At 38.6% G+C, this 26,193-nt stretch overlaps 1 protein-coding gene across 3 annotated transcripts in view; it reads right to left on the minus strand.

Moving 5' to 3' along the window:
• Positions 1–25,586, minus strand: part of HDHD2 (haloacid dehalogenase like hydrolase domain containing 2) — a 40,411-nt gene extending 14,825 nt beyond the window's left edge. Inside the window, exons 1-5 of one of the 3 annotated variants that reach the window (XM_082667301.1) lie at positions 25,460–25,573; positions 22,030–22,067; positions 13,316–13,426; positions 10,650–10,858; positions 5,352–5,436 (exon numbers count right to left, since the gene is read on the minus strand). In XM_082667301.1, the coding sequence (XP_082523427.1) occupies positions 5,352–5,436; positions 10,650–10,858; positions 13,316–13,416 (395 nt within the window). In that variant the 5' untranslated portion in view covers positions 13,417–13,426; positions 22,030–22,067; positions 25,460–25,573. Of the gene's footprint in view, positions 1–5,351; positions 5,437–10,649; positions 10,859–13,315; positions 13,427–22,029; positions 22,068–25,402 lie in introns of all 3 variants that reach the window. The other 2 variants (XM_082667299.1, XM_082667300.1) reach the window with 2 other exon arrangements.
• Positions 25,587–26,193: the final 607 nt, after the last annotated feature.

Consider the following 26,193-nt stretch of genomic DNA (forward strand, 5'->3'; position numbering starts at 1 on the left):
AATAGCCAATAAGTGTATGAAAAGGCTTCAATATTACTCACCAGGGAAATACGAATTGAAACACGGTAAGATACCACTATACACACCAGAAAGAATAGCTACAGTGATATAGACTAGCGAGAGACTGGTGAGAATGTGGAGCAACTGGAACTCTTGTTCATAGCTGGTGGGTCATAACATATGACTCCTCATAATCACTGTGGAAAACTGTTTGGCAATATTTACTAAAGCTAAGCAAGTACTTATCCTATTATCCAGTAATTTCACTTCCAGATACAGACCCAAGAGAAATGAGTGGATATGTCCCCAAAAGACATGTAGAAGAAGGTTCATAGCAGCTTTATTCTTAACAGCCCAAACTGGAAAATCCAAATGTCCATTAACAATTGAATAAATTGTGGAATATACATACAATAGACTACTACACAACAACAAAAATAAACAAAAACAAAGTACTGCTACATGCAACAATTTGGATAAATCTCAAAAACAGACCCAAAACAAAATGCTACAACTGTGTGATTTCATTCATATGAAGATCAAAAACTGGCAATATTGATAGAAGTCAGAGTAGTGGTTACCTTGAGGAAGGGGTGGTACTGACTGGGACAGAGAGTCTTCTAGGGCGCTGGAAATGTTCTGTCTCGTGATCAGAGTGGGGGTTACACAGGTATATCTATGTGTCAATTTTTATTGAGTTGTACACTGACAATCTGTACACCTTATTGTATGTTATACATCAATTTTAAAAGATCAGTAACAATATATTTATGTGGTTTATTCACCTAAAGCTTTTATTTAGAGTAGCAAGAGTTGCCTTGATCATAAAAGAATCTCCCCAGTTAATTAAATAATGAGTAGTGACTAATATTAAACTCAATTCTGTATTCTGTGATCTTCAAATTGGCATATAAAGTTCTGCATATACTAACGGAACGCTTTAAATAACTCAAGTTCTTAAGTCTTCAACAATTTCTCATCTCCAGAGTGTTTTATTTTTATAGTCTGGACCTTAATTAAAAAGATTGCATAGCAGTCAGCCCTTTCAAAATGGAAACAGCTCACAGAAATATTTCTAATTTAAGCCCTACTGCCACACTGTTCTACAATTCCTTATGCCCAGGACTCTTAGAAAAGATTCAGGAGCTGCTATACAAATGCAGTAACTGAGGCCATTATTGTTGATTTTTCCCCTCCCCTTCCCTTCTTCCCTTTGTAAGGAATTGAATACATTAGTAATTAAACTTTTTATTCTTTTCTTAATGAGAAGGGGAAAAGAAAGCAATCCAATATTCAACAGAAACCATTTACGGGGATAAGAATCTCTTCCCCAAACACACGAGAAACGAATTTCTGTGCACCTCTAAGACTTTTGGAGGATTCTCGTACCTTGTAACAATTATAGGAAAGAAGTCATTAGCAAAGCTTCAAAACATTATTCTTAAGCAGTCTTCATCTCCGCATTTAAATGTGAAAGTTATATGATGTCACTTATCTTCAATTGTAACAACATTTTAATAAGCTCCTCAAGAAGCTGGAGGGCAGCTGCTCTTAATGTAGAAAAATTTTCTTTTCTGTGAACTATTAAGTTAAGCAATTTCCATGAAGTTTTTTCCCAAAATTCCTTTGATCCAGCAACTGTACTTCTGAGAAAACATGTTACGGAAATATAAATATTGCTTAACAAACACATTCAGAAGTTTTTTATAAAAAACTAACTCATGAAACCTGGAAATAACTAACAATCAGAAATACATGGCTACACAATTTACTGCATTTTTTAAAGTGGAATATGCTCTGGGAATCAAATATGTTTTAGAAGAATATTTAAAAATACAGAAAAACATGCACAATATATTGTCGGCTTTTTAAAAGGCAATTATCGCGTAGTATGTATACACTGTCATTTTTGTCTAAATATATATGTGCGTGGAAACAAATAAACTAGCTATATGCTAAAATGTTAACTGTTGTTCTCTTAGGTGGAGAATCACAGGTAATTTTGTTTATTCATGTTTCTTTTTTGAGCATTTGAAAATTTCCACAATGAGGACATATTAATTTTTTTAACATCTTTATTGGAGTGTAATTGCTTTTCAATGGTGTGTTAAGTTTCTGTTGTACAACAAAGTGAATCAGCTATACGTATACATATATCCCCGTATCTCCTCCTTCTTGCGCCTCCCTCCCACCCTCCCTATCCCACCCCTCTAGGCGGTCACAAAGCTCCGAGCTGATCTTCTTGTGCTATGCAGCTGCTTCCCACTAGCTATCTATTTTACATTTGGTCATGTCAATGCTACTCTTTCACTTCGTTCCAGCTTACCCTACCCTACGGCCCCGTCCTCAAGTCCATTCTCTACCTTTGCGTCTATTCTGGGAGGATGTATTAATTTTGAGGTTAGATATTTTTTAGTCTTGTTAATACCAAGTTCATTTAGATTAAGTGATCTGCTTGCCCAGGTAGGCTTTCTCTGAATAGAATTTAATTAAAATTGGTCCCTTACTGAAATGCTCATGCTTTTTTTTCCCTAACAGGTCAGAAGATGAAAAAAGACCTTGCTACAAGCTAGTACTACAACTGTGAAAATGAATGGAGTTATAGGCATTCATATTGATGAATCATACATTACTTCTAGGGAAGAAAGCAAACTGATGCACACATAAAGTATAAAACATGCAAGATAATACTACATATAGTCTAGAAATACCTACGTATGTGTTACAAGTATAAAGAAATGCAAGACAATGATAAACAGAAATTCACAATCCTGATTACTTTTGGGTCTTGGCTGACAAAACTGAGGAGGGATACACAGGGGTTATCAAACGTGTTGATAACTTGTGTTTCTTAAACCAATTGACAGGCATATGGGTATTCATTATATTACACTTTGTACCTTTTAGTATTAGGTAAAAGGTAAAAAGCCATCCATGGTTCTCAGGATTTGAACGTTTCATAGAACCCAAGCCCAAATCACATCTATCCCCTATAAGTGGTTCACATCCTTCCCCAAAATCAATTCTTTAAAATTCAGTGTTTTCAATTTTATTCAGACATTTAAGACATTTTTGTAGACAGAGCATACTATGCATGTCAGGGGGGCTACCCACTCAAAATACAGTAAATAAGAGGAGTGTAATGTGGAAGGTTCATGTATCTGCCTGAAGGCAATATGCCCCTAAAGCTGGTATTCAAGGCAGATATGCAACGGGGTTTAAAATCCAATGTTTATCCTCATTAAGAACCTGAATAGTAATTTAACTAATTGGCGGTGCATTTGAGATGTCACAACCCAAACAGCTGTAGTCATTGGTTGGAAGGCATAGTTTCTGTGGAGACATCAATATGCAAAGAAGGGCAAGACCTAAAATCCTTTTGTTAACTTTCCACCCAGCTGTTAAGGGCATTTGTGAAATTAGAGTTGACTTATAAGTGCACTGTAATGCTTTAAAATGTAGTGTTGAAAAAAATCAATATGGTTAGGGAAGTGTGCTAATTAGACAGCATGCAAACAATTACAAAGTCAGTATTACATCAACACACATTTTTATTACCCTGAGTCTAGTATTTATCTAAGACAGAGACCTCCCAACTTCCTATTAAATATTAGGTCCTTCCCAAATTACCAGCTAAAATCAATCAATACCTTCTCCTTGAATTCTGTGGTTCAGAAATGAATAAAATGTAGCAGGGGGTAAATCTGGAAGTAAGATATAATAGCAGGTTCTCTATTTCAAATGAAAACTGGTTTTGGTTATAGTTATAAACCTTAAGGAGCTGGTGAGATAATCCCTTTGCCCCCTGTCCCCCAAGAAGCTAGAGTAGAAAACTGAAGTAGGTGAAGAAATTTTAATACTCAAGCAATCTGGCACAACAGTGGATCTCTGGGAAATAATGTCTACTGAGCAATTATAAAAAGTGAATTTGTTTTTATTTAAACAAAAGCTTGACTGTCACAGTAACTAAGAGAGTCACAAATAAAAGTACATTCAGTAGCCATAGTTTTCATAACCGAGGATCTAAAATTAATGTGCAAATGGAAAAAAGGTGACTGTTCCCAAAGGGCTATTTCTGGCCACATAGATTGTACACAGGGTAGCCATCTTCAAGATCAAATAATGTGCCCAGATGTGTGAACCTTGTAGTGAGTTTTAACATTTTGATTCTAGAACATATACATCAAGAAGTGAATTCTACATCAAGTATAAGTTAGAATGATTCTTGAATATCTTCATACTGGTAAGAAAATGATGTTAAATTCCAAAAATTTACCAAGATATTAAAGAAATTCTTTTTAAAGTTAGTTCAATGTACATCTATGCAGTATGTAGGACTACTTAACTTGTCATAAATTTAAAGGCAAGTTACACTGTTTAATGTTCAACAAGAAGCAAAAGGCAAGATGAAAAATGAAAAATCTATAAAAAATGAAAAATCCAAGGGGAAAAAAATCACAATCTCACTCTAGAGTAGACTTGCGAATAAATTCTGATCCAATTTAGTTTAGGAAGTATGAGAACCAGTATGCAGTCTGCCTTTTGGAAGTAGCAGTAAAAAGTTCATACAGGTAAAATGCACACACAATTGAAGATTTATAACATTTTACATGTTAGTTGTGGTTCCTCAATTTCTACCAACAGCTATTGGAACCCCTCCACTTATATAGCCCACAGTTCAAAGAGCCCCACCCTACTCATCACCTCCTGAACCCACACAGGGAGTGTTCTCTATCACAGGCACTTAGGTTAGATATCTACATGCTGACTCACTGTTCTTCTTCACCCCCTTGACCCAACTGTCCATCAAGTCATGTTGACAATACCAGAATCTCATTTTCTTCATCCCTACTGCCACAATCACAGATCAGACTACCATTATCACTCGTCGAATAATTTCTTTGAAAGTGTGGTCAAACGTGCCAATTTTTTTCGATAGCCTGGATTCTCTCTGGAGGAAGAATCACATTTACTGTTTTGGGTGAATTAGCCTGGATCTTATTTTCCTTCAGAGATCATAGTCAGTGAAGAATCACAGGAGTGATAATAAAAGATAAAACTCCTAGCTTTAGATTTACAATTTGATTATGAATTTCTGCCCCAGAATATTGATCCTATGAACGAGAAAAACCCCAGTGATCATCACGTTTTAACATACTGATTATTTTTAAAAAACTAAGGAAGACAGTAATAAATATTTAATGTTGATCTTGAAGTGATCTTTAAGATATCTGTACACCTACAATCTAGGTGGCCGGAAAGTAAATTATGTATAACCTTACACAACAAAGACTTAAGAAGAGAAGAAGGGAGTATATGATCACATGAAAAATAAACAGCTAAAGACTTACCGGAATGCTTGATTCAGAATTTGATAATGAAAATGGTCTGGTGCCAATCCTATGACCACAGCATTAGGATCACTTGTTTGTATTCCTGGGAATGGAAAGAAAAAATTATTGAAAAATGCAATTAACAGTAATGTCACATTTTATGATAAAGTAGTTTTAGTCAATCAAGTACAAATTTTTGCTGTAGCCAATAATCTGAAGTTTAAGAGATTATCCTGCCCAGTGTACTTTGAAAGTATCAGCTATAACTTAAAAAAAAAAAAGGTCTCCTAGTATTTCTGTATATTCCTTTTGCATGGTCTTACAGCTACTGAATAACTAGAAGATCTAAACTGAAACTTGTAACCTGATGTTCTCAAACAAGCAACAATTTCTAACTTCAAAAAGCTTTACTGATTAAAATCAACAAGAAGAGCCACAGTTCTCTATGAGCTATCAGATCAATAGCAACTGATGAGGGACTGAAAACCTAACAGGCAAGGGAAATTATAGACTCTCTAGGTGATACAGCTGAGGCTAACACCATCATGATAAATATGGAATGCACTGTAGGGTCTATAGTTTTCTACAATAATACCTAATCCACTTCTAGTTTCACAAATATTATTCTATAATTAAAGCATGTTTTAAGGCCTTGGTACCTGATGACAAGACTTTAGATCAAGAACCAAACAAGTACTTCCACCATCACAGTTATTAAAACTGATTGAAGTGTCTGTGCATTATCCATATGCCGATTCCTATTTGCCTCTCTTATTGCCTGCCTTTAAGCATTCTCATTATCGATTCTACCAAAATGTGAGGGGAAGAAGTAGAAAAAGCAGATACCCAAGATATCCAATTTCCTCCTTACCAGCAGCCATGAGTATCCAGTAATTGGTTAAAGTTTGTTAAAGGAAGAAAATAAAATCAATGGCTACAGTTAAGAGTTGGAGTTTTATGTGTTCTTTTTATTATCTCCATCTACCACTGGCTAAGATATTCAATATTAGCCAAGATATTTCCATTCCCTTCAAAAACCTACCTACTTTGGGTATTTTCATGTATATAAACATGTTGCAAGTTTAGTCTTACATCAAATAAAGATTTCTTCCAGACCAGAGATTGTGCTTATATATGTCAACTCCAGCTCACTACTGCACAACTAGAAACTTTCTTCAAATAAAATAAAAAATCTGAATAAAAAATTGTTTTGTAGTACTTCAGCTAACTCAGAAATATAAATACACTGATTGTAGAATGTATTTGTCATTGTTTTTCGTAGCCCAGTTTCTGAATACCATTTTCATAATTAGGGAATCCACTAGCTCATAAGGCTTAGTGAGGAGCAGAGCTCACCCTCTCCTGAGAGGGTGAAAACACCAGATACTTATTTTCCAGCCTCTGCAGCTATGGGTACTGGCCTGAGACAGAGGTTCTGCCAATCAAAAGCACCCCCCCAACCCCGGGCTTTAAACTGGGAGCTAGGAAGATAAAGTAGCAGGGAGAACCTCACTGGAAATTCTGAGGCAGCAGTGCTAGCTGGAACTTCCAATCTCCAGTGCTACTGGCGTGAATAGGCAAGCTGCAGAGGTCAGTGTTCAGCAGGGACACTGAGGGCACCGGATCAGCTCTGCATGAGATGTCGCACGCCGCTCCTCAGCGCACAGCCCCCGAGGCGAACCTCCAGCTCCCCTGGGCAGTTAGTTCTGTGGGCTACAGGCCTTTTTCTTTTTGTCATGGACATTCAAAAAATATTAAAAAGTAGAAAGACTAGCTCATAATGAGCCCTGATGTACCCATCACCCAGCTTTAGCAGTCATCAGCGTTTTGCCAATCTTATTTACCATTCTCTACATATTTTAAAGTCTTTTAAGTATATTCCAGTATCATCTCACCCTTTCATATTTCAGTACATATCGTTAACTGATAAAGACCTAAAAAAAAACCCACCTTAACATTATTACACCAACAAAGTTAAAATAATTCTTTAATATCACTCAATATCTAGTCCACATTTGAATCTCCCCAAATGTCTCAAAATGTCTTTTCACATCTGATGTGTAATTGGCACCCAACAAGGTCCATATATTGTATTTGATTGTTATCCTTTACCTCTCATTCTATAGCAACATTCCTCTCCACTTACTGGAGCAACTAGATCATTAATCTTGGAAAAGGTCCCACATTCTGGATTTGGCTGATTGCTTGTGATATTATTTAATTTATTCCTTTACTCTTATTATTTCCTATAAACCAGTAATTGAATCTAGAGGCTTCATAAGTTCACATTCAATTACTAGGCAAGAGTACTTACAGGCAATGCCATGAATTTCCAATTATATCACATCACGAAGCACAAGAGTTCTGTGTGTTCTACTTCCAGTGATGTTAAGACTGATCAATAGGTTCAAGTGGTGTCAGCCTGATTCCTCCATTTTGAAGTTCCCCATCAACTCTTCACCTAATGTGTTTAAAATCTATTGATATTGTTGCCTATTTCACTAGGGTTTGGTTTTTTTTGTTTTTTTTTAACATCTTTATTAGAGTATAATTACTTTACAATGGTGTGTTAGTTTCTGCTTTATAACAAAGTGAATCAGTTATACACATACATATATCCCCATATCTCTTCCCTCTTGTGTCTCCCTCCCTCCCACCCTCCCTATCCTACCCCTCTAGGTGGTCACAAAGCACCAAGCTGATCTCCCTGTGCTATGCCGCTGCTTCCCACTGGCTATCTATTTTACGTTTGGTAGTGTATATATGTCCATGCCACTCTCTCACTTTGTCACTAGGGTTTGCCAAATGGTGATTTTCTAATTCTGGCATTCCTTTTGCATTTACTAGCTATAATTCTTCTATAAAGAACTTACCCTCATCAAATGTTTAGTTACTATAAAATATAGTTAAAATAGGAAAGGCTTGTTTCATTTATCCATTTTCAGAATGAGTTACTTCCCTAACAATTTTCCGTAGTGACCAATGAGTTTTGTGGGATGAATATCATTTTGAACTTTTTATACGTATGATGCATTGCAATCTATTGCAATCAGTATTCTTTTTGATGCTCCAACTATCGCTTCAAATTGGCTTCAGTGTCCTTTAGGCATGACCTTATTAGTTTTCGATAGTTTCCTTGCTAACAATTAGTTATCCCAGACTCATACAACGCCTGCCCATTTCTCCAGTTCCTTGGAGAAATGGAATCACCCATTTCTCCAAGGAACTAAAGTGGGAAACCATAGTAGACACCAGTCTGACCACTGTGCTTCACTGCTTCTATGCCTTTTTAGTAGGAGATCTAGATAATATGTACTTTTTGAGAGAACAAGGGAGTTGATAATATTTTAATTCAAAATTAATACATACCTCATCTGATTTTTATATTTCTATCTCTTTTCACTTACACTTAAAATCTGGAGTACTAACAATACTAGCGTAACTACTACTTTATCGTATAATACATCTATAATTACAAAATAATATCAACACTACTAATAACACTAATACTACTGAATGCAGTTTTAGATTTCTTTGCAGTTCTTTCATCCTTAGAATTGATCCCCCCATGAATGAACTGTCAAAATACTGAATTTTAAAGTCATCTGAAGTAATTCTTTTCTCTGAGTGGTTATGTCACCAACTTTATATAGAGTTCATTTGTTTCAATCTGTTTTTGGTTTTCAGGGATTGGTTTGTTTTTAACTTTTTAACTGCCTTTTAAATATGTAAAATATTCACATGTTTCCAAAGTCAAAACTAGATAATAACGTACTTTTAGAGAAATCACCTCTCCTCTTCCCACCCTCCCCCTTTAGATAACCATTTTTACTAGTTTTTCATTTATCATCCTTCAGCTTCCTTCCACAAATATAAGACAAATACATTTATATCCATTTTCCTCTCATTTTCTTACACAGATAAAAGTGTGTAAGGTTTTCTATACCATATAATTTTTTCACTTAATATATCCTATGAAGATCACTCTTATCAGGATATAGAATTCGCCATTACTTATCTTTCAGCTACAAAGCATTCCATTTTGTGGACATTTCATAGTTTTAATCAGTCTCTTCCAATGAACATTTGGGCTGTTTCCAATCTTTTCTTATTACAAATAAGGTCATAATGAACAACCTACCTTATTCATATGTCCTTGCACATTTTTGTTACTGCATCTTGGAGGTAGATTCCTACAAGAGGCAGTACTGCTTCACATGCAATTTTGAGAGCTACTGCCAAATTCCTCTCTGCAGGAGTTGTGCCATTTTATATCCTGTCAGCAGTCAGATCTTTTTTTTTTTGGTACATGGGCCTCTCACTGTTGTGGCCTCTCCTGTTGCAGAGCACAGGCTCCGGACGTGCAGGCTCAGCGGCCATGGCTCACAGGCCCAGCCGCTCTGCGGCATGTGGGATCTTCCCGGACCGGGACACGAACCCGTGTCCCCTGCATTGGCAGGCGGACTCTCAACCACTGCGCCACCAGGGAAGCCCTAGTCAGATCTTTTAATAAATTTACTTTCTGTTTAATTCACCCAAAGTTGGTTTCTGTTTTTTGCAAATTCTGATTGATATACAGTTATATTTCCTGATAGTATAAGTTTTGAGGTTCTGCCTAACTATATATCCATGCTGAAGTTCTCTAATCATTACATGGTTTTGTAATGATGTATTTATACCCACTTTTTCTATGTTGTGTATTTCACTCTGAGTATCACCTACAAAAAGCAGTGTGGCAAACCTTCATAACACAAGGATATTTTTCCAGTTTGTTAATTTTTCCAAAGAGAAAAGTTTTATTTTCTCTTGATTGAAAATATTTCATGGTCATTGCAAAAACTTCAAACCATACAGAATGAAATCTATTTTTAAACAAGTTGACCTTGGTTTATCTCATATAATCAAACTAATACCATGGCTCCAGGAATGACGATTATAATACTCAAAGAAATCTTAACCTGTGTTTTTTCAAACTGTGGGCCATGATCCATTAGTAGATTTTGAAACTAATCTGGAGGACTCTAAGCAGTATCAAAGTCACACAGTTAAGTAAACCAAATGGAAAATAGAGTACATCTCACAAGTAAGAGTACTATTTAACATATACAAATACACATACATACATCCTGGATTTCTATGTAATGTGTTTCACTTATTTTGGAGTGCAGTCAAAACAGATTTGAGAAACACCAATTTAGATTCAAACTACTGATGACAGAGGAAATCTGACTAAATACTTCTAAACATCCAGTTTTAAGAATGATTTATAAGCAGATATGAAGAACCAATTTTTAAATCTTTCCAAATTTCTCTTACCTTTAAAATCAGGTAGGGCCCGATCATCAACCAGCAGCATGGGTCGGACTTGTTTCTGCTCTACCAAGTTTCTGGCTGCAGTCAGAGAAGTGAATATTTCATCTTCAGAGATATCAAACTGCAATTTCTTCAATCTTTCCAAGAGGTCTTTCTTGCTCTCTTTGGTTGTATTGGTCACAAACCTAACCATTACAGAAGTAGCACGTAACCTGGAAAAGTAAAATTCAGGTGTCAATAGGCAACTTTTACATTCTAGCTCCATAAAACCTAATTTGGTAGCACTTGCCAAAGGTCAGAAAATTAAGGGTAAGTCACTGAGTAAGTGTTTTTATGGCTAGTAGGTTTTATAATCTATTCAAAATTGCTTACAGATTATCCACACCCTGTGGACTGCTTCATCTCCAAAGGCTGTAAAGTCTACCCTTTCAAGGGCCTTCTATACTTTAACTGAATTTTACTACAGGGTTTTAGTAAAGAAGTAAAAAACAAAAATAAAACAAAAAAACTCAACACTTAGTAACCACCATACTCAGAGAATATGAGAGGTGAAAGTTATCTTAGAGATTATCTACTAGTGTAACCTTCTGAAGATGAGAAAACTCAGGCCTAGAGGATTAATGACTGGGCTCAGCTGTACACAGCTGGGCAGCAGTAGGGCTGTGACAAGAACTCCAGCCTATGTCCTAGACAGGGTCTGACCCCCTATACTAAAAGAACAGAGGACACCTCAAGAGTTCTTCCTTCCTCTTAGCCAATTAGACACTGGCTAAGCCCTAATGTGCTACTAAGTTTACAAACAGAAACTACTTGGAGAAAGAAACATTCCATCTTTACAGACTGGAATGTGTTTTCCCTTTGAACTACTTTTGATTCCATAATCTGCTTTTGGAACCTAAACTGGCAATCAGGTATCAGAGAAAGAATTCATGATAATCCAGCTTTCTTTCAAAACAAAAATTATTTTCTTGGTCCTAAAGTACTTTAACCTAAAAATAATTTACCTACAATTAAAATTTTTATATTAATACCCTGTTGCTTTTTATCTTATACCTGCCCCAAACAGACATAAGGCATAAAGCACTATCCATAATTTAAAATAAGCAAGCAAATAAAACAGAAAAGAGATTTTTAAGAATTCACTCAGAGCATTCATAGATTTATATGATTAAATAGTTCATTATAATCATGATTATCTCTATAATACCTGTATGGTAGATTTTCTGAAAAACACATTAAATTTGGTAGTTTATCTCTCAAAAGAAACTGAATACTTCAACGTAACTATTACCTTAAAAATGAACAAGTCTAAGTACTGAAATGATCACATCATTTTCAACGAGCATTTTAAAAACCTTTTCTTTTTGCTAGTCCCTCAACTTCCCTTAGTCTGTTTGTTTCTATAGAGACGAAAACTGGCAGTGACAGTATAGCAATCTCTCTGGGATGGAAACCTGCCAGTGTCAGTGAGAGAACAATCTGTAGGCTCCTGCCCCTCCAGAATGGCCGGCTCATAGTTTACAGAGGTACTTAGAGATGTCATTCATTGTTCACCAGAAATAAGATTCTTCTTTCCATCCAGAGCAGAAAGCTCATCTTTGAAGCAGTAAAAGCTCTTGTCCAACAGGAGAGGAGACTGACCGACAGACATCCTTTTCCCTAGAAAGTCTGAGAGAGACCATGGCAAGGAGTCAAGAGAAAGTCCCCGTCTCCAACTGATTTACTTCAGGCTTTAAACATATTGTTGTCCACCTGTAAAATGAATGTCATGACTGCTGGCTAAGTCAACAGCTTCCAAATGACACCTACCAGATCTAAAATCTCTTCACACTCACTGAAGCCCCAAATGGAGAGTAAGCTCCTTGAGAGCGTGCCAAGTCAGTGTTGATCTCTTGCCGTAATACCTGGCACTGTGATACTAGTCACTAGATTTCCTGAACAACAGCATACTATGTGAATATTGTAAGGTTTGAAAATGATGAAGCACCACACGCTATTGTTGATTTTGAAAACTCCTCTAAATTATTTGAAGATGAGATGCTTAATAACATTACTAGTTCTGTTGTACTGAGGAGTACTTTTTTGAGGAACACGTTCAGTTCACTTTACCAAGCTTTCATTATGTATTTTGTATCTAGACTTGTGGTGACGCATCAGAAATGTAATACAATCTCTAACCTTCAAAAGCATTAAGTTTAGTTAATGGAAATAATTCTAAAGTTTCAAGTTCCTTAATTAAATTTTATTTGAGCAGCCGCACACTCAGTGTTAGATCTTAGCTGAAGAAGAGTGAGCGGAACTATGGCTTTGTATATGTGTGTGTTTCGTTTTGTGATTCCAGGATTCATTTGTGATTTTTCAAATGCTACTTATTCCACATTTCAGAGTCTCGAGTTTTCATTCCCAAATTTACACTACCGACTTAGAAAAAGATACACATAAAGAACAAAAAGACTAAATCAAAAGGCCAAACCTAACAAAAGGCTTAGAGAACCATGTCTGGAAGATTATTACAATGCATACATCTTCTAGCTAAGCCGAAGGCAGTTCCTGTATATATGGTAAACTGGTGAAATGCCACCTTAAGGCCATCCATTCAGCTAATGATCTGCCTTGGTAACACGGCACCTACAAACATATTTGTCAGCTGAACATGGAGGATAGCTTGCCTTTGAAGAGCTTCCTGTGCGCCTGGCACAGCTGTATCTTCAATGTGAAGTGTGCCACTGAGATCCACCAAAACAGCTTTTAATGCATGGCGTGCTGCCATCCTTCATTCCCTAAGAGAGAGCAAATGAAACTAAAAATACAGTTTAGGAAACAATGGACAATTAAAAACTGGTAAGTCTTCAAAATATCATTCATATCTAGGCAGATACTTAGTGTTAAGCTGCCTCCCTTTTAGAAAAAAAGTTTTTTAAAAATCAAAAATCCAAATTTGATCCATAAAACTTTTATAATGGTTAGGGGCTTTTTCAGTCTTAAAACCATAGGAAGGAAAATGTTAAAAAAAGAAGGTTACTATTTACTTCAGGTTTCTTAAAATAACTCTTCGTGGAACAATTCATGCATTTATTTTTTATTATAGACAACCAGATTTATTTATTTATTTACTATTATTATTTTTTTTTTTTGCGGTACACGGGCCTCTCACTGTTGTGGCCTCTACCGTTGCGGAACACAGGTTCTGGACGCGCAGGCTCAGCGGTCATGGCTCACGGGCCCAGCCGCTCTGCGGCATGTGGGATCCTCCCGGACCAGGACACAAACCCGTGGCCCCTGCATCGGCAGGCAGACTCTCAACCACTGCGCCACCAGGGAAGCCCCATGCATTTATTTTTAAATATGAGAAAATGTACTCTGAAGAACGGGTAGATGGAAGGAAGCCCTAAATCACTGGCAAAATCTTCTTCCTCTTTGGTTATATACAATGAAATGTTCTAATTGCCCATCTCCATTGTTATATCCTGAAGCAGCATATATGGCCAAAGAGCTACCAGTATTTATACTGGTCAGTGAAGAGGAAATTTCAAGTTACACAGCAACTTTAGTCAGGAGATGTTTTCCTTTACCTTACAATGTCTGACTTTCCTTTTGCATATTTTCCCTTTAAAATATGTTTATCATGAGCTATATCATATATACAGTGGAGTATAAGGTATATCTGTGGTTTAAAGATAATACGGGAGTGGGTAAGAATAGTGTGGAAGCTAAAGACAATAGGATGGGACTTCATTTTTAGTTTTTTTTAACTTATTCTTTTTTCCATTTAAAAAAATTTTTAGAATAAAATATTTCAGACATACAAAAGGTATCAAGGATAATACAACCCCCTTTACCCATCATTCAGCTTCAAAAATAAAACATCATTGAAGGATTTGGAGCCCTCTGTGTACCCTCTCTGATCTGATTCCACTTCTCCCCCTCCCCAAGGTTACTACTTTCCTGATTTTGATGTGCTGAAAGCTTTGTATTACTGTTCTTCTACAGACACTTCATGACTTGCTTTACCACTCCACACTGTTTGTGAGATGTAGCCATGTTAACATATGTACATATAGGTCATTCATTTTTCACTGCTGTGTGGTATTCCATTGTGTGAAAACACTATTTAATTTTTCTGTTCTCCTGATCATGAAGACTTAGGTAGTTTTGCACATTTTATCATAGTGAAGAGCACCTCTATGAACATCCTTCTGCATGTCTCCTGGTGGCCGTGTGTGTGAACATTTCTCTGGGGTCTTCCTCAGTCTGAGGGCATGTGCTAATCTTCACCCTTACAGGATGTTGCCAAGTTGCCCCATTCATTGTATCTTCATAGGGCAAATGTGTACTGAGCACTTACTATGTCAAGCCCTGATGTGACAGCAGAGCTGGAAGAGCCATCTTCTTTAAAGTGAGAAGCAGAAAGAAAAGGGGGAAAGAACCAGGGGAGATATAAGTAGTCAATGAACAAGAATTTGTGGAGAATTCTACCAGAAGAGTTCTCAGGTGGTTTATGACATCCATGGGACACATGGTGGATGGAGGGGAAGACCTCTCTCTCCTAGCTAGCTCCCTCTGAGATGTCATTGTGAGAGCTCAGGACTGGCAGCCACCAGGCCCAGGTGTTGGTCCTGGTTCTGCCTCAAATTCACTGTGTGACCTTGGTCTAGTGCCTTCTCTGGTTTTAAGTTTCTCTTCAATATGTGGGGCAGGGAGGCAAGATGAGGCCTCAATCTTTTTTTGTTTGTTTGTTTTTTTGGCTGCGAGACATCTTAAATTCCCAACCAGGGATTGAACCTGCATCCCTGCATTAGAAGGCGAAGTCTTAACCACTGGACCACCAGGGAAATCCCGAATCCTCAAACTTTACTGCCTACAGTTGGGCAATCTGGGATGAAAGAATCAGTGTATCACATACCACTACACCCCTCCCCACCCGCCGCCCCGATTTTCTCTTCTTCAACATCGGCCTGCTAGTCCCTGCTGGGTCCATCTCCCAAAGCTGCCAGTAGTACTCCAGACTGCCCAGTGTTACCCTTTTAAACGTTGCTCTCCCGTAGGTGTAGTCCTGTCAGGAGGCAGAGGGATAGCAAAGATGACCTCTGAATTCCCTCTCAGCTTCTAGCTTTTAGCTCCTTTGCTTCTCTCATTTTCCAGACCCCACTCCTACTCCAAGTCAGCTATCTCTGCACACAAGGTATAAATACAAAAAATAAACCCAGACTAAACCCAGAACTGTAGCCAATTGCTGGCAAGTGCTAGCTGCTGATTAGCATGCATAGAGGACTTGCCACTGGGCATACTGGAGAGAACTGCATTTTCCCACAGGGCCAGCTGTCAGCATGGTCCAGACTGGGGAGGGATACAGACGGAGGAAGGCATAGAGACGGTGCTCCGGCTGGATCCAGGCCTGCTCTGTTCCTTATATGTGCTCCCCAAATCTGAGTGGGGTTTCCCTTCAGTGAGCTAGAACTTGGGTCCTAAGTGAAGGAGGTGCAGAAGGTGGGGGAAGCAAAGCCAGGTGGTGAGGGTGAGGTAGGTCCAGGGTCCAGGATTAGCTGAGTAACCTTGGGCAACAGCATTTATCATCCTAAGCCTCCATTTCTTCGTCTGTATAAGAGGAAGAATACTTGTAAAGACCCTGCAGGGATGTGAGGGTTCGCTGAGTTAAGGAGAATGCCTGGCAGTGATAAGCACATAGTAGGAACATAAAGGATGTGCCCTCTTCCTTCCCACTCATCACTGTGTAACAAGTACCTCCCTCCACCTGCCCACCTACCCCACCCCATGCATAGCCTGGGGTCACAGACCAGGAAAAGTAAAAAGCAAGAGAAGCGACTGGGAGGAATTCATAAAGAAAGAAGGGAAATAAGAACAGCTCACATTTATTGGATGCTGTAGGTGTTCTGCACTGTGCTAAACACTCTGTAGTCTTTATTACATCATTGAAACTTCTCAGCAATCCTACATAGGAGGAAATTGAGACACTGAGAAGTTACTAACTTGCCCAAGCTTAGTTTTGACTTTGAACCATGTTAATGGTTTATATATTCAAACTTAAACAAAACCAGCCCTAAAATGGAATACAAACACAAACTAATCTAAGACAACTTCTGCAGAGTGCTGACTCTAGCCCTGCCATAGGATATATGCAAAGGACAAAAGAAGTGCAAGGAAATCTTGAACTTTACTTAGTAGGTTTGTTGTTGGTAATGGTATGAGTTCCAAAATAATTCTGTGCATGTTATAGGACTGAGCAAATCAGTATAAATATATTGCTGATGTTTAAAAAAATTAGGGTTCTTAAATGGAAGAAAAGAGCTATAAACATGGAATGGGAGGACAGGAAGAACGCTGTGTTGGTTTGGAATCAGAGGTGTCATTATGAATTTGCAATTTAAATACACATATATTTCTTAGCACCACCCACCAAAACGAACAAGAAGCAACAAGACTCCAATAGCTATGAGCGCAGCTAAAGTGCACTAAACAAAACCTGGACTGGGTCAGCCAAAATACAAGGTGAGCCAACATATTGTTTTACCAGATCACAGGTGGACAAAAGGACACGTGAACCAGGGGTTCCAACTAGCCAAATCTGGGGCACCAAAAAGAAAAAATAACAGAAATGCATAACACATGATAAAACCATTTGATGAAAAATTGTTGGGGAACAGTACAGTTGACCCTTGAACAATGCAGGGGTTAATTCATGCATAACTTAGAGTCCACACTCCACATCCAGGGTTCATCTGCATCCTTGGATTCAACCAACCAGCGACTGTGTAGCACCATAGTATCTACTACTGAAAAATATCCAAGTATAAGTGGACCCATGCAGTTCAAACCCACACTATTCAAGGGTCAACTGTTTAATCACTCAGGCTCAAATAATCACCCACAAATTAAGATTCTCCACTAACTACAAAGGAGAAAAGATACTCTTACAGTGGAGAAAACAGCCAGGTACCCCCTTAACCAAATGATCAAAGTAACACCATTAATAATGTGAGAAACTGACATTATGTGCTTCCTGAGAAGACCACTGTAGTCGTCCTGCCTTTGTAGAATTTCTGCCAAAAATGTTTAACACAAATCAATCATGAGGGAAACATGAGACAATTCCAAATTGTATAAAACAACTAGCTTGAACTTTTCAAAAATATCAATGTCATAAAAGACAAAGAAGGGGCTGGGGAACTGTTTTAAATTAAAGGAATGTGAAAAGACATGACAAATAAGTGCAATGCATGAGAGAAACATAAAACAAATATAGCAAAATATTAACAATTAGTGAATTTTGGTGAAAGGTATATGGTTTTCATCGCAATATTTTTACAAATTTTCAACTCTTGGAGGAAAACAAATTTTATAAAGATTTCTCTTAAAAATGGGTTGAAGGCAAAAGAAAGACGTTTTCATACCTGATAATAATAGTAATATAAAAAATGAAACTTGTGTGTTTAGCCAGTCCCTAGTTTAAGATTAGAACACTGCCAATACTGCTGAGGGTCCTATATGAGCCCCTTCAATTACATTCCTGTCCCACCTCCCAGAAGTAATTAACATAATGAACTCTGTGATAATCATTTTCTTGCTTTTCTTTATATTTTTACCTGTCACACAGCTTTAATGTCTTTTAACTTTATAAGAATGAAGTCATAATCTTGCAACTTTCATGTTCTGCTCAACATTGTATTTCTGAGATTCATCCATGCTGATGATTGTTATTTTCCATCAAAACAAACACCAAAACCCCCCTTCTGGGATTCTGACTAGAACCGCACTGAATTTATAGAGCAATATTGGGAGACTGAGATCATTACTATATTGAGCCATGGAACTTCTTTAAGCTGATAAAAGAGTATCTACAAAAAGCCTATATATAGCCAACATTAGATTTATCAGTAATATACTGATATTTATCAGTGTGTAACTTATACTTTATACTATGATATCACTTTTCAGTAATATACTGAAAGCACTGAGATAGGGAATAACACAAGGATGTTACTTTCACCACTTCTATTTAACATTGCAAATGATATCTTAGCTAGTGCAGTAAGGCAAGAAAAAGAAGGTATAAGGATTGGAAAGAAGACACAAAACTATCGTTATTCATAGATGATTTGACTGTATATACAAAAAATTCAAGAATCTAAAACAGATTAACAAAGTAAAAAAGTACAGCATTTAAAAAAATCACTATGTCACAAACAAATAATTAGAAAACTAATTTTAAAAAAGATATCACTTATAGTAGCATACAGTTACCAGGAAAGTCTAACAAAAGAAGTCAACACTTTTATGGCAAAATTATAAAACTATAATGAAAGACACATAGAAGACAAATATATAGATAGATCTATTAATGGACCCAATACTACAAAGATATCAGTTTTCCCTTTTAATGATCAACAGATTCAAAGCAATTCCAATCAATATCCCAAAAAGGGTTTTGTGGAACTTGATAAGCTGATTCTAAAACTTACACACCAGTGCAAATAGCCAAGACACTTCAGCCAAGATTGAAGAGAAAGAAAATGGGAGCCTTGCTTTCCCTAATATCCAGACAATTAATCAGGTCTTGTAATTAACTAAGATGTTACGGTATTAGCACAAGAGACAAAGTCAATGGAACAGAATAGGGAACCCAAAAAAGGACCCCCCCACCCCCTACCCCAACCAGTGTGTGGAAACTTGATATATGACAGACATAGTGTTTGAGATCAGTGAAGAAAGAAAAATGGTGTTAGAACAACTGACTATCCATAGGAGAAAAAAATGGAATGGGATTCCCATATCATACCTCATACACATTTTTTCCCCAGGAAGATTAAACAACCATATGTTTAAGGCAAAACTTTTAGATAGGAGAGTATCTTCATGATTTGAGGGTAGGAATGGCTTTCTTATGATATAAAAAGCATAAAGGAATAAAGGAAAAGACAGATATTTCAAAAGTACTGTAAAGAGAGAAAGAGTAGAAATATACAGAGTGAAAAACAAATTTGCAACACATGTGAGAAAGGATCAGAATCCAGGAAATATAAACTGTAAATATTAAGAAAAAGACAAACAACCTAATAGAAAAATGGCACAGGAGCTCAATATATCCTTTAAAAAGGAACAAATCTGAAACAAATGAATAACCATCAACATATCCTTTACAAAAGAGCACATAAACAAATGAAGATGTTCAAAACTCACTGGTAATCAAGGATATGCAAATATAAAGCAGAATGAGATCACTACAACAAAAAAGACTGGCAAAATTTAAAAGTCAGAAAATATCAAAGGTTTTCAAAAGCAACTCCCTAGCCTCTTGAATAAGTGGTGCTGGGAAAGCTTGACAGCTACATGGAAAAGAATGAAATTAGAACATTCCCTAACACCATACACAAAAATAAACTCAAAATGGATTAGAGACCTAAATGTAAGGCCAGACACTATAAAACTCTTAGAGGAAAACATAGGCAGAACACTCCATGGCATCAATCACAGTAAGATCCTTTTTGATCCACCTCCTAGAGAAATGGAAATAAAAACAAACAAATTGGACCTAATGAAACTTAAAAGCTTCTGCACAGCAAAGGAAACCATAAACAAGACGAAAAGACAACCCTCAGAATGGGAGAATATTTTTGCAAATGAAGCAACTGACAAAGGATTAATCTCCAAAATATATGAGCAGCTCATGCAGCTCAATATCAAAAAAACAAACAACTCAATCCAAAAATGGGCAGAAGACCTAAATAGACATTTCTCCAAAGAAGATACACAGATTGCCAACAAACACATGAAAGATTGCTCAACATCATTAATCATTAGAGAAATGCAAATCAAAACTACAATGAGGTATCACCTCACACCGGTCAGAATGGCCATCATCAAAAAATCTACAAACAATAAATGCTGGAGAGGGTGTGCAGAAAAGGGAATCCTCTTGCACTGCTGGTGGGAATGTAAATTGATGCAGCCACTATGGAGAACAGTATGGAGGTTCCTTAAAAAACTAAAAATAGAACTGCCATATGACCCAGCAATCCCACTCCTGGGCATATACCCTGAGAAAACCATAATTCAGAAAGAGTCACGTACCACAATATTCATTGCAGCTCTATTTACAATAGCCAGGAAGCAGCCTAAGTGTCCATCAACAGATGAATAGATAAAGAAGATGTGGCACATATCTACAATGGAATATTACTCAGCCATAAACAGAAACGAAATTGAGTTATTTGTAGTGAGGTGGATGGACCTAGAGTCTGTCATAGAGAGTGAAGTAAGCCAGAAAGAGAAAAATAAATACCATATGCTAACACATATATATGGAATCTAAAAAAGAAAAAATGGTTCTGGGGCTTCCCTGGTGGCGCACTGGTTAAGAATCCACCTGCTACTGCAGGGGACATGGGTTCAAGCCCTGGTCCGGGAAGATCCCACATGCCGTGGAGGAACTAAGCCCGTGCACCACAACTACTGAGCCGGCGCTTTGGAGCCCGCGAGCCACAACTACTGAGCCCGCGCACCTAGAGCCTGTGCTCTGCAATGAGAAGCCACCGCAATAAGAAGCCCGAGCACCGCAATGAAGAGTAGCCCCCGCTCACCACAACTAGAGAAAGCCCCCATGCAGCAACGAAGACCCAATGCAGCCAAAAATAAATAAATAAAAATTAAAAAAAAAAAAAAAGGTTCTGAAGAACCTAGGGACAGGACAGGAATAAAGACACAGACGTAGAGAATGGACTTGAGGATACGGGGAAGGGGAAGCTGGGATGAAGTGAGAGAGTGGCATGGACATATATACACTACAAAATATAAAATAGATAGCTAGTGGGAAGCAGCCGCATAGCACAGGGAGATCAGGGCTCTGTTTTGTGACAACCTAGAGGGGTGGGATAGGGAGGGTGGGAAGGAGACGCAAGAGGGAGGGGATGTGGGGATATATGTATACGTATAGCTGATTCACTTTGTTATACAGCAGAAACTAATACAACATTATAAAGCAATTATACTCCAATAAAGATGTTAAAAAAAAAAAGGCAACTCCCTTATACTGCTAGTGAGACAATAAAACAGTACAATCATTTTGGAAACTGGTTTGGAATCACTAGGCTCTATAACCCAGCAGTTCCACTCCCAGGTATTATATCCTTGAGAGAGTCTTTCATACTCTACCATTAAATACAAACGAAAATGTCCAAAGCAGCACTGTTTGTAAAAGCCAGAACTGGAAACAATACAAATGTCTATCAGCAGAAGAATGGACAAGTAAATTGTGGTATACTCATACACAACATGTGAAAGGCAGTGGAAATGAATGATCTACAGTTACATCATCCTAGGTAATGTTCTTCTACAGAGTGAAAGAATCAAGTCACAAAAGACTACATACCATATGGTTCCATATTATAGCACACATAGGTGATAAAACTGGAAAGAGAAGAAAGGGAATGATTAACACAGGAGTGAGGATAGTGATTCCTCCAGGCGATGGGGAGGAGATACAAGCCAGGAGGAGCACAAGGATGCCTCTAAGGTCTTCTTGACCTAGACAGTAGGTGCACAGGCATTTTTTATTATAATTATTTAAAACTTACATATGTTTTGCATACTCTTGTGTGGATTACATATTTCACAATAAAAATTAGTCTTGTTATGTTTTAGTCAGTCATTTCTCATATATTTAATTTTATAAAAAACTAAATTAGTCCAATCATTATGCATCAGTATAACCCTCATCAAGTATTTTGATTTTAAAATAAATCCCTGGTTCTGTTTGCCTTTTATAATGAATCTGCCGGGGGATGGGGGTAGAGTGCAGAGGCAAAAAAAAAAAAAGATATTAAGAGCTCTGGTTAATCAAGATTCCACTGCAAAATCTTTTCTTTTATAACAGTCCTCATATGTTATTCGATTTCTGATCTTTACTATGACCTTGAAATGGAGGATTACATCAACAATAGCATCAACTATTACCTGCCTGAGAGGGGAAACAGTTTGTTACTCAAAAGACTAGACGGTTGCTAGCGACTCTATTTGGATGTGTGACAAAGGATTCTTTAATTTAAAATACATTGCACCACAAAAGGTAAGGCTATGCAAAATGTAGACAAAGCATTCTCTTTTTACATACAGAAAACCCTAAAATTTCTTCTCTCAAAACCCAAGTTTTATGAGAGGCACCTAATATTCAATAAAAAAATGTTAACTCCGTTCGGAATTCCCTAGCGGTCCAGTTGTTGGGACTCGGTGCTTTCACTGCTGGGGCCTGGGTTCGATCCCTGGTCCGGGAACTAAGATCCCGAAAGCCGTGCGGCCCCGCCAGAAAAAAGTTAACTCCAAAGGTGATTAAAGAATAAAATATGAACAAGGCTAGAAAAACAACAAAAGAATTGTACTGTTCAAAAAAAGAAAAAACTGTCCAACCAGAACCACTAAATGGTCATAAAAATATTGATAATTCTAATCTTTATTGAAGGGTCCACATAGACTTAATGTTACCAAAGCACTTCCATCAGTTCCATAGAACACACCTTTTAAACTCTAAAATGCTCTTATAGAGCTTATCTGAGAGTGATTGAGGCCTATAAGAACATAACTGAGGTGTACCACTCAAACCTCAAAATATACTTCGTCAGTTAGCCCCACTACAGGCCTCTACCACTTCTGCCATGGTCTCTTTTCTTGTCTAAATCTTTACAATACTTGTTACCGGAACTACAAGTCAGTACTTGATAAACTGTAATTGTAAACTATTAGTATCACCCCAGAAAACTGAAAAGGCTTCAAAGCTGGTCCATGTTTGTTTATATTGAGTCCACATCCCACCATCTCGCATGGCTTGAACAAGCTATGTGGGATATACTTTAGAAAGTCATAAACAATTGATATTGGTACATATTCAATGCAAAGAAGAAAAGTAAATTCTCTCTCCTCCCAAAAGGAACTCTTGAAGATACTTCAGAGGACATCTCCCCTTGAATATTCCAGGGGCATCTCAATCCAAGTCCTTGTTACCCTCTAAGCTGCTCTTCATCCTGCAATCCTTATTGAGCGAATGGCAGCACCATCAATGTAGATGTACCCACCACTCTCCCAAGCCTTCTTCCCAACCAGTCAAGGGCCAAATCAAATCATGTCAGTGCTACCTCCTGTACAGTCCTGAATCCACTCACTTCTCTTCACTGTTACTAAAACTCTTAGTTTTGAAATCATCATCTCTCATCTAGCCTATTTCAACAACTTCCTAAATGTCCTCTCTGCTTCGACTCTTCTCCCTATTTCTAGCTCCAAATCCATTTTTTGAAATGCAACAGTGCAGTGGTTAAGTACAAGAACTAAGGAGTTGTACATGCCTGGATTTGTACTCACTAGCTGTGTGCACGTGGGCAATTTTCTTAACATCTCAGCCTGAGTTTCTTCATTTCTAAAGTAGAAAGAATAACACCTCTAATGGTTGATTGGAAGATTAAAGGAAGTAATACATATATTGTGAACAGTGTTCCACAAATAGAAAGGCTGGGTTATAGGTCATATATGCGTATTGGGGGTGGGTGTGTGTGTGCTGGCAGGGGGGACATGATGGATGTGTCTAGGGCTACAAAAATCACAGGATAAATATGATACAGTCCTAAAGCATTAGTATAATCTGAGGATATGGGAAAACATTTTATACCAAAATAAGGTATACTGTGGCCTATCATTAAGAACGTACATAAATATTTAAAACAGATTTCAATATAAATTTTCTCCTGGGAGGCTGGGCCTCTTCTCAATATGTCTCTGGACATATTTATACTCACCCCCTGGAGAGTACAAATTCTTTTTTCTTCCCCATATGCTTCCAGTGAAAAAGTCGGGAACCACACTGCATGCACTCACTCAACAAATGTTATTATACAGTCACTCCCCACTGCGCCCAGGATAAAATATGAACAATGTACACTGGTGTCCAGAGCCCTGGTTTACCTCTCCAACTCGTTTGTGTCTACTCCTGCACCAAAGTTCAATGGCACTGCAGTCGCCCACCAGTCCTATACGTTACCTCCCTCATCGCTGGACTTTTGTCCGAAACCTTTTTGCTCCCTGAATTCTACCACCCCTGTCGCTTACATCCTCCCTTCCCTGACCAATTCTTTCAGTCCCTGGGTCTCAGACAAATATCACTTCCTGTTTTTCCTGAGTCCAACTCCTTTTCTCCCAAGGCTGGGCCAGGACCCCCCAGCGTGCTCCATTAGTACACTCCTCACTCTGTTCCATCCGTGGAGCCCTGTGAGTCAAAGGGCTGTTGCCTTTCCCCCTGTACTACTACTGATCGCTCAATAAACAGTTTTTAATTAGCTAAACTCATGAATCCCGGCCTCCATAACTGGAAGGATTCCACGAACAAGGCTCTATCAGCACTAACTCAACTGCAATCCCCTCCTTCTCCCGGGTGGGAAAGGGCCTCAAGACTGGTCACACAGCCTCCACCATCGCAAGTTCCAGCACCTGGCAAACGCCAGACTGACCCGAAGGGACGCCGGCTTCGAAATACAGCTCAGGGGCACGTTAGGGGGAAGGACTAACACCCCACAGCCACCATCCGCCCCGCGCACGCGAGACCTGGCGGAAGTGTCGGCTCGCCTCGCGCCGCGCACGCGTGGTGGCGCCGCGCCGAAGGCCGCGAGGGGTGGGCAATCCTCACAGAGCGAGCGCCCGGTTGGTCCGGGCCCCAGGAGGGTGGTGGCCTAGAAACCCAACCGCTGTGTCCCCAGCCAGCTCACAAAGAAATGTAGCCTCCAGATAGGCGGGCGCTCGCCTGTCCCAGTGCGGCTCCTCACCGGGCTCCGCACGCCGTCCTCAGCAAAGGCAAACGCCCTGCTAGCAGAGAAGCCAACAGAGAAGCTCCGCTCCGCAGTATCCTTGGCGGGGAAAAAGGGGCCGCAGCGGCTGCCTGAGGACGCCGGAAACTGGCCCAAGGGCCGTGCCGGAAGTCCCGCCTCTCCGCACATGTCTCCGCCCCATCCGTCCAGGGCTACTTTCCGGTTTCGAAGACCAACTACGGGGTCTAGTACTGCTCCTTCCTCACAGTGTAACAGAACGGTAAGTTATTATCGAGACCTGCTCCCTCAAGGGCGGGGCCTACTGGGCCTGGTTGCAGCAGGAAAAACAAAAACTTTTGCCTTTGCTCAGTAGCAGTTTCTCATTCCACTGCAGTGTTGTCAGACCGAGTATTATTACTTTTCTTTGCCGCCACCCTTGCGCACTCCACCACTTCTGTTTTCCAGTCCTCACAACGGGGCAAAAAGAGGTATTGGGGCAAGGAACGGTGACTTTATTTGGAAAGCCAGCAGACTGAGAAGGTGGCAGACTGGTGTCCCAAAGACCCGCCTGAGTTGTAATTCAAGGCTTATTTTACACTGAAAGGAGGGTGGTGTGGCTGGTTGCTGCAGACTTCTTGGTGCCAGCCAGACCCCAGAGGGGATGTGATAATCCTTTGTTCTTTTAGCTGTCCACTTAAGTCAGGTCACCATGTTCCTGTCAACCTTCAAGAAGACAGATGTTATCCTCTGTT

This window comes from Grampus griseus (assembly GCF_964374135.1).
Source record: "Grampus griseus genome assembly, chromosome: 12".
In the NCBI taxonomy this organism is placed as follows: Eukaryota; Metazoa; Chordata; class Mammalia; order Artiodactyla; family Delphinidae; genus Grampus; species Grampus griseus.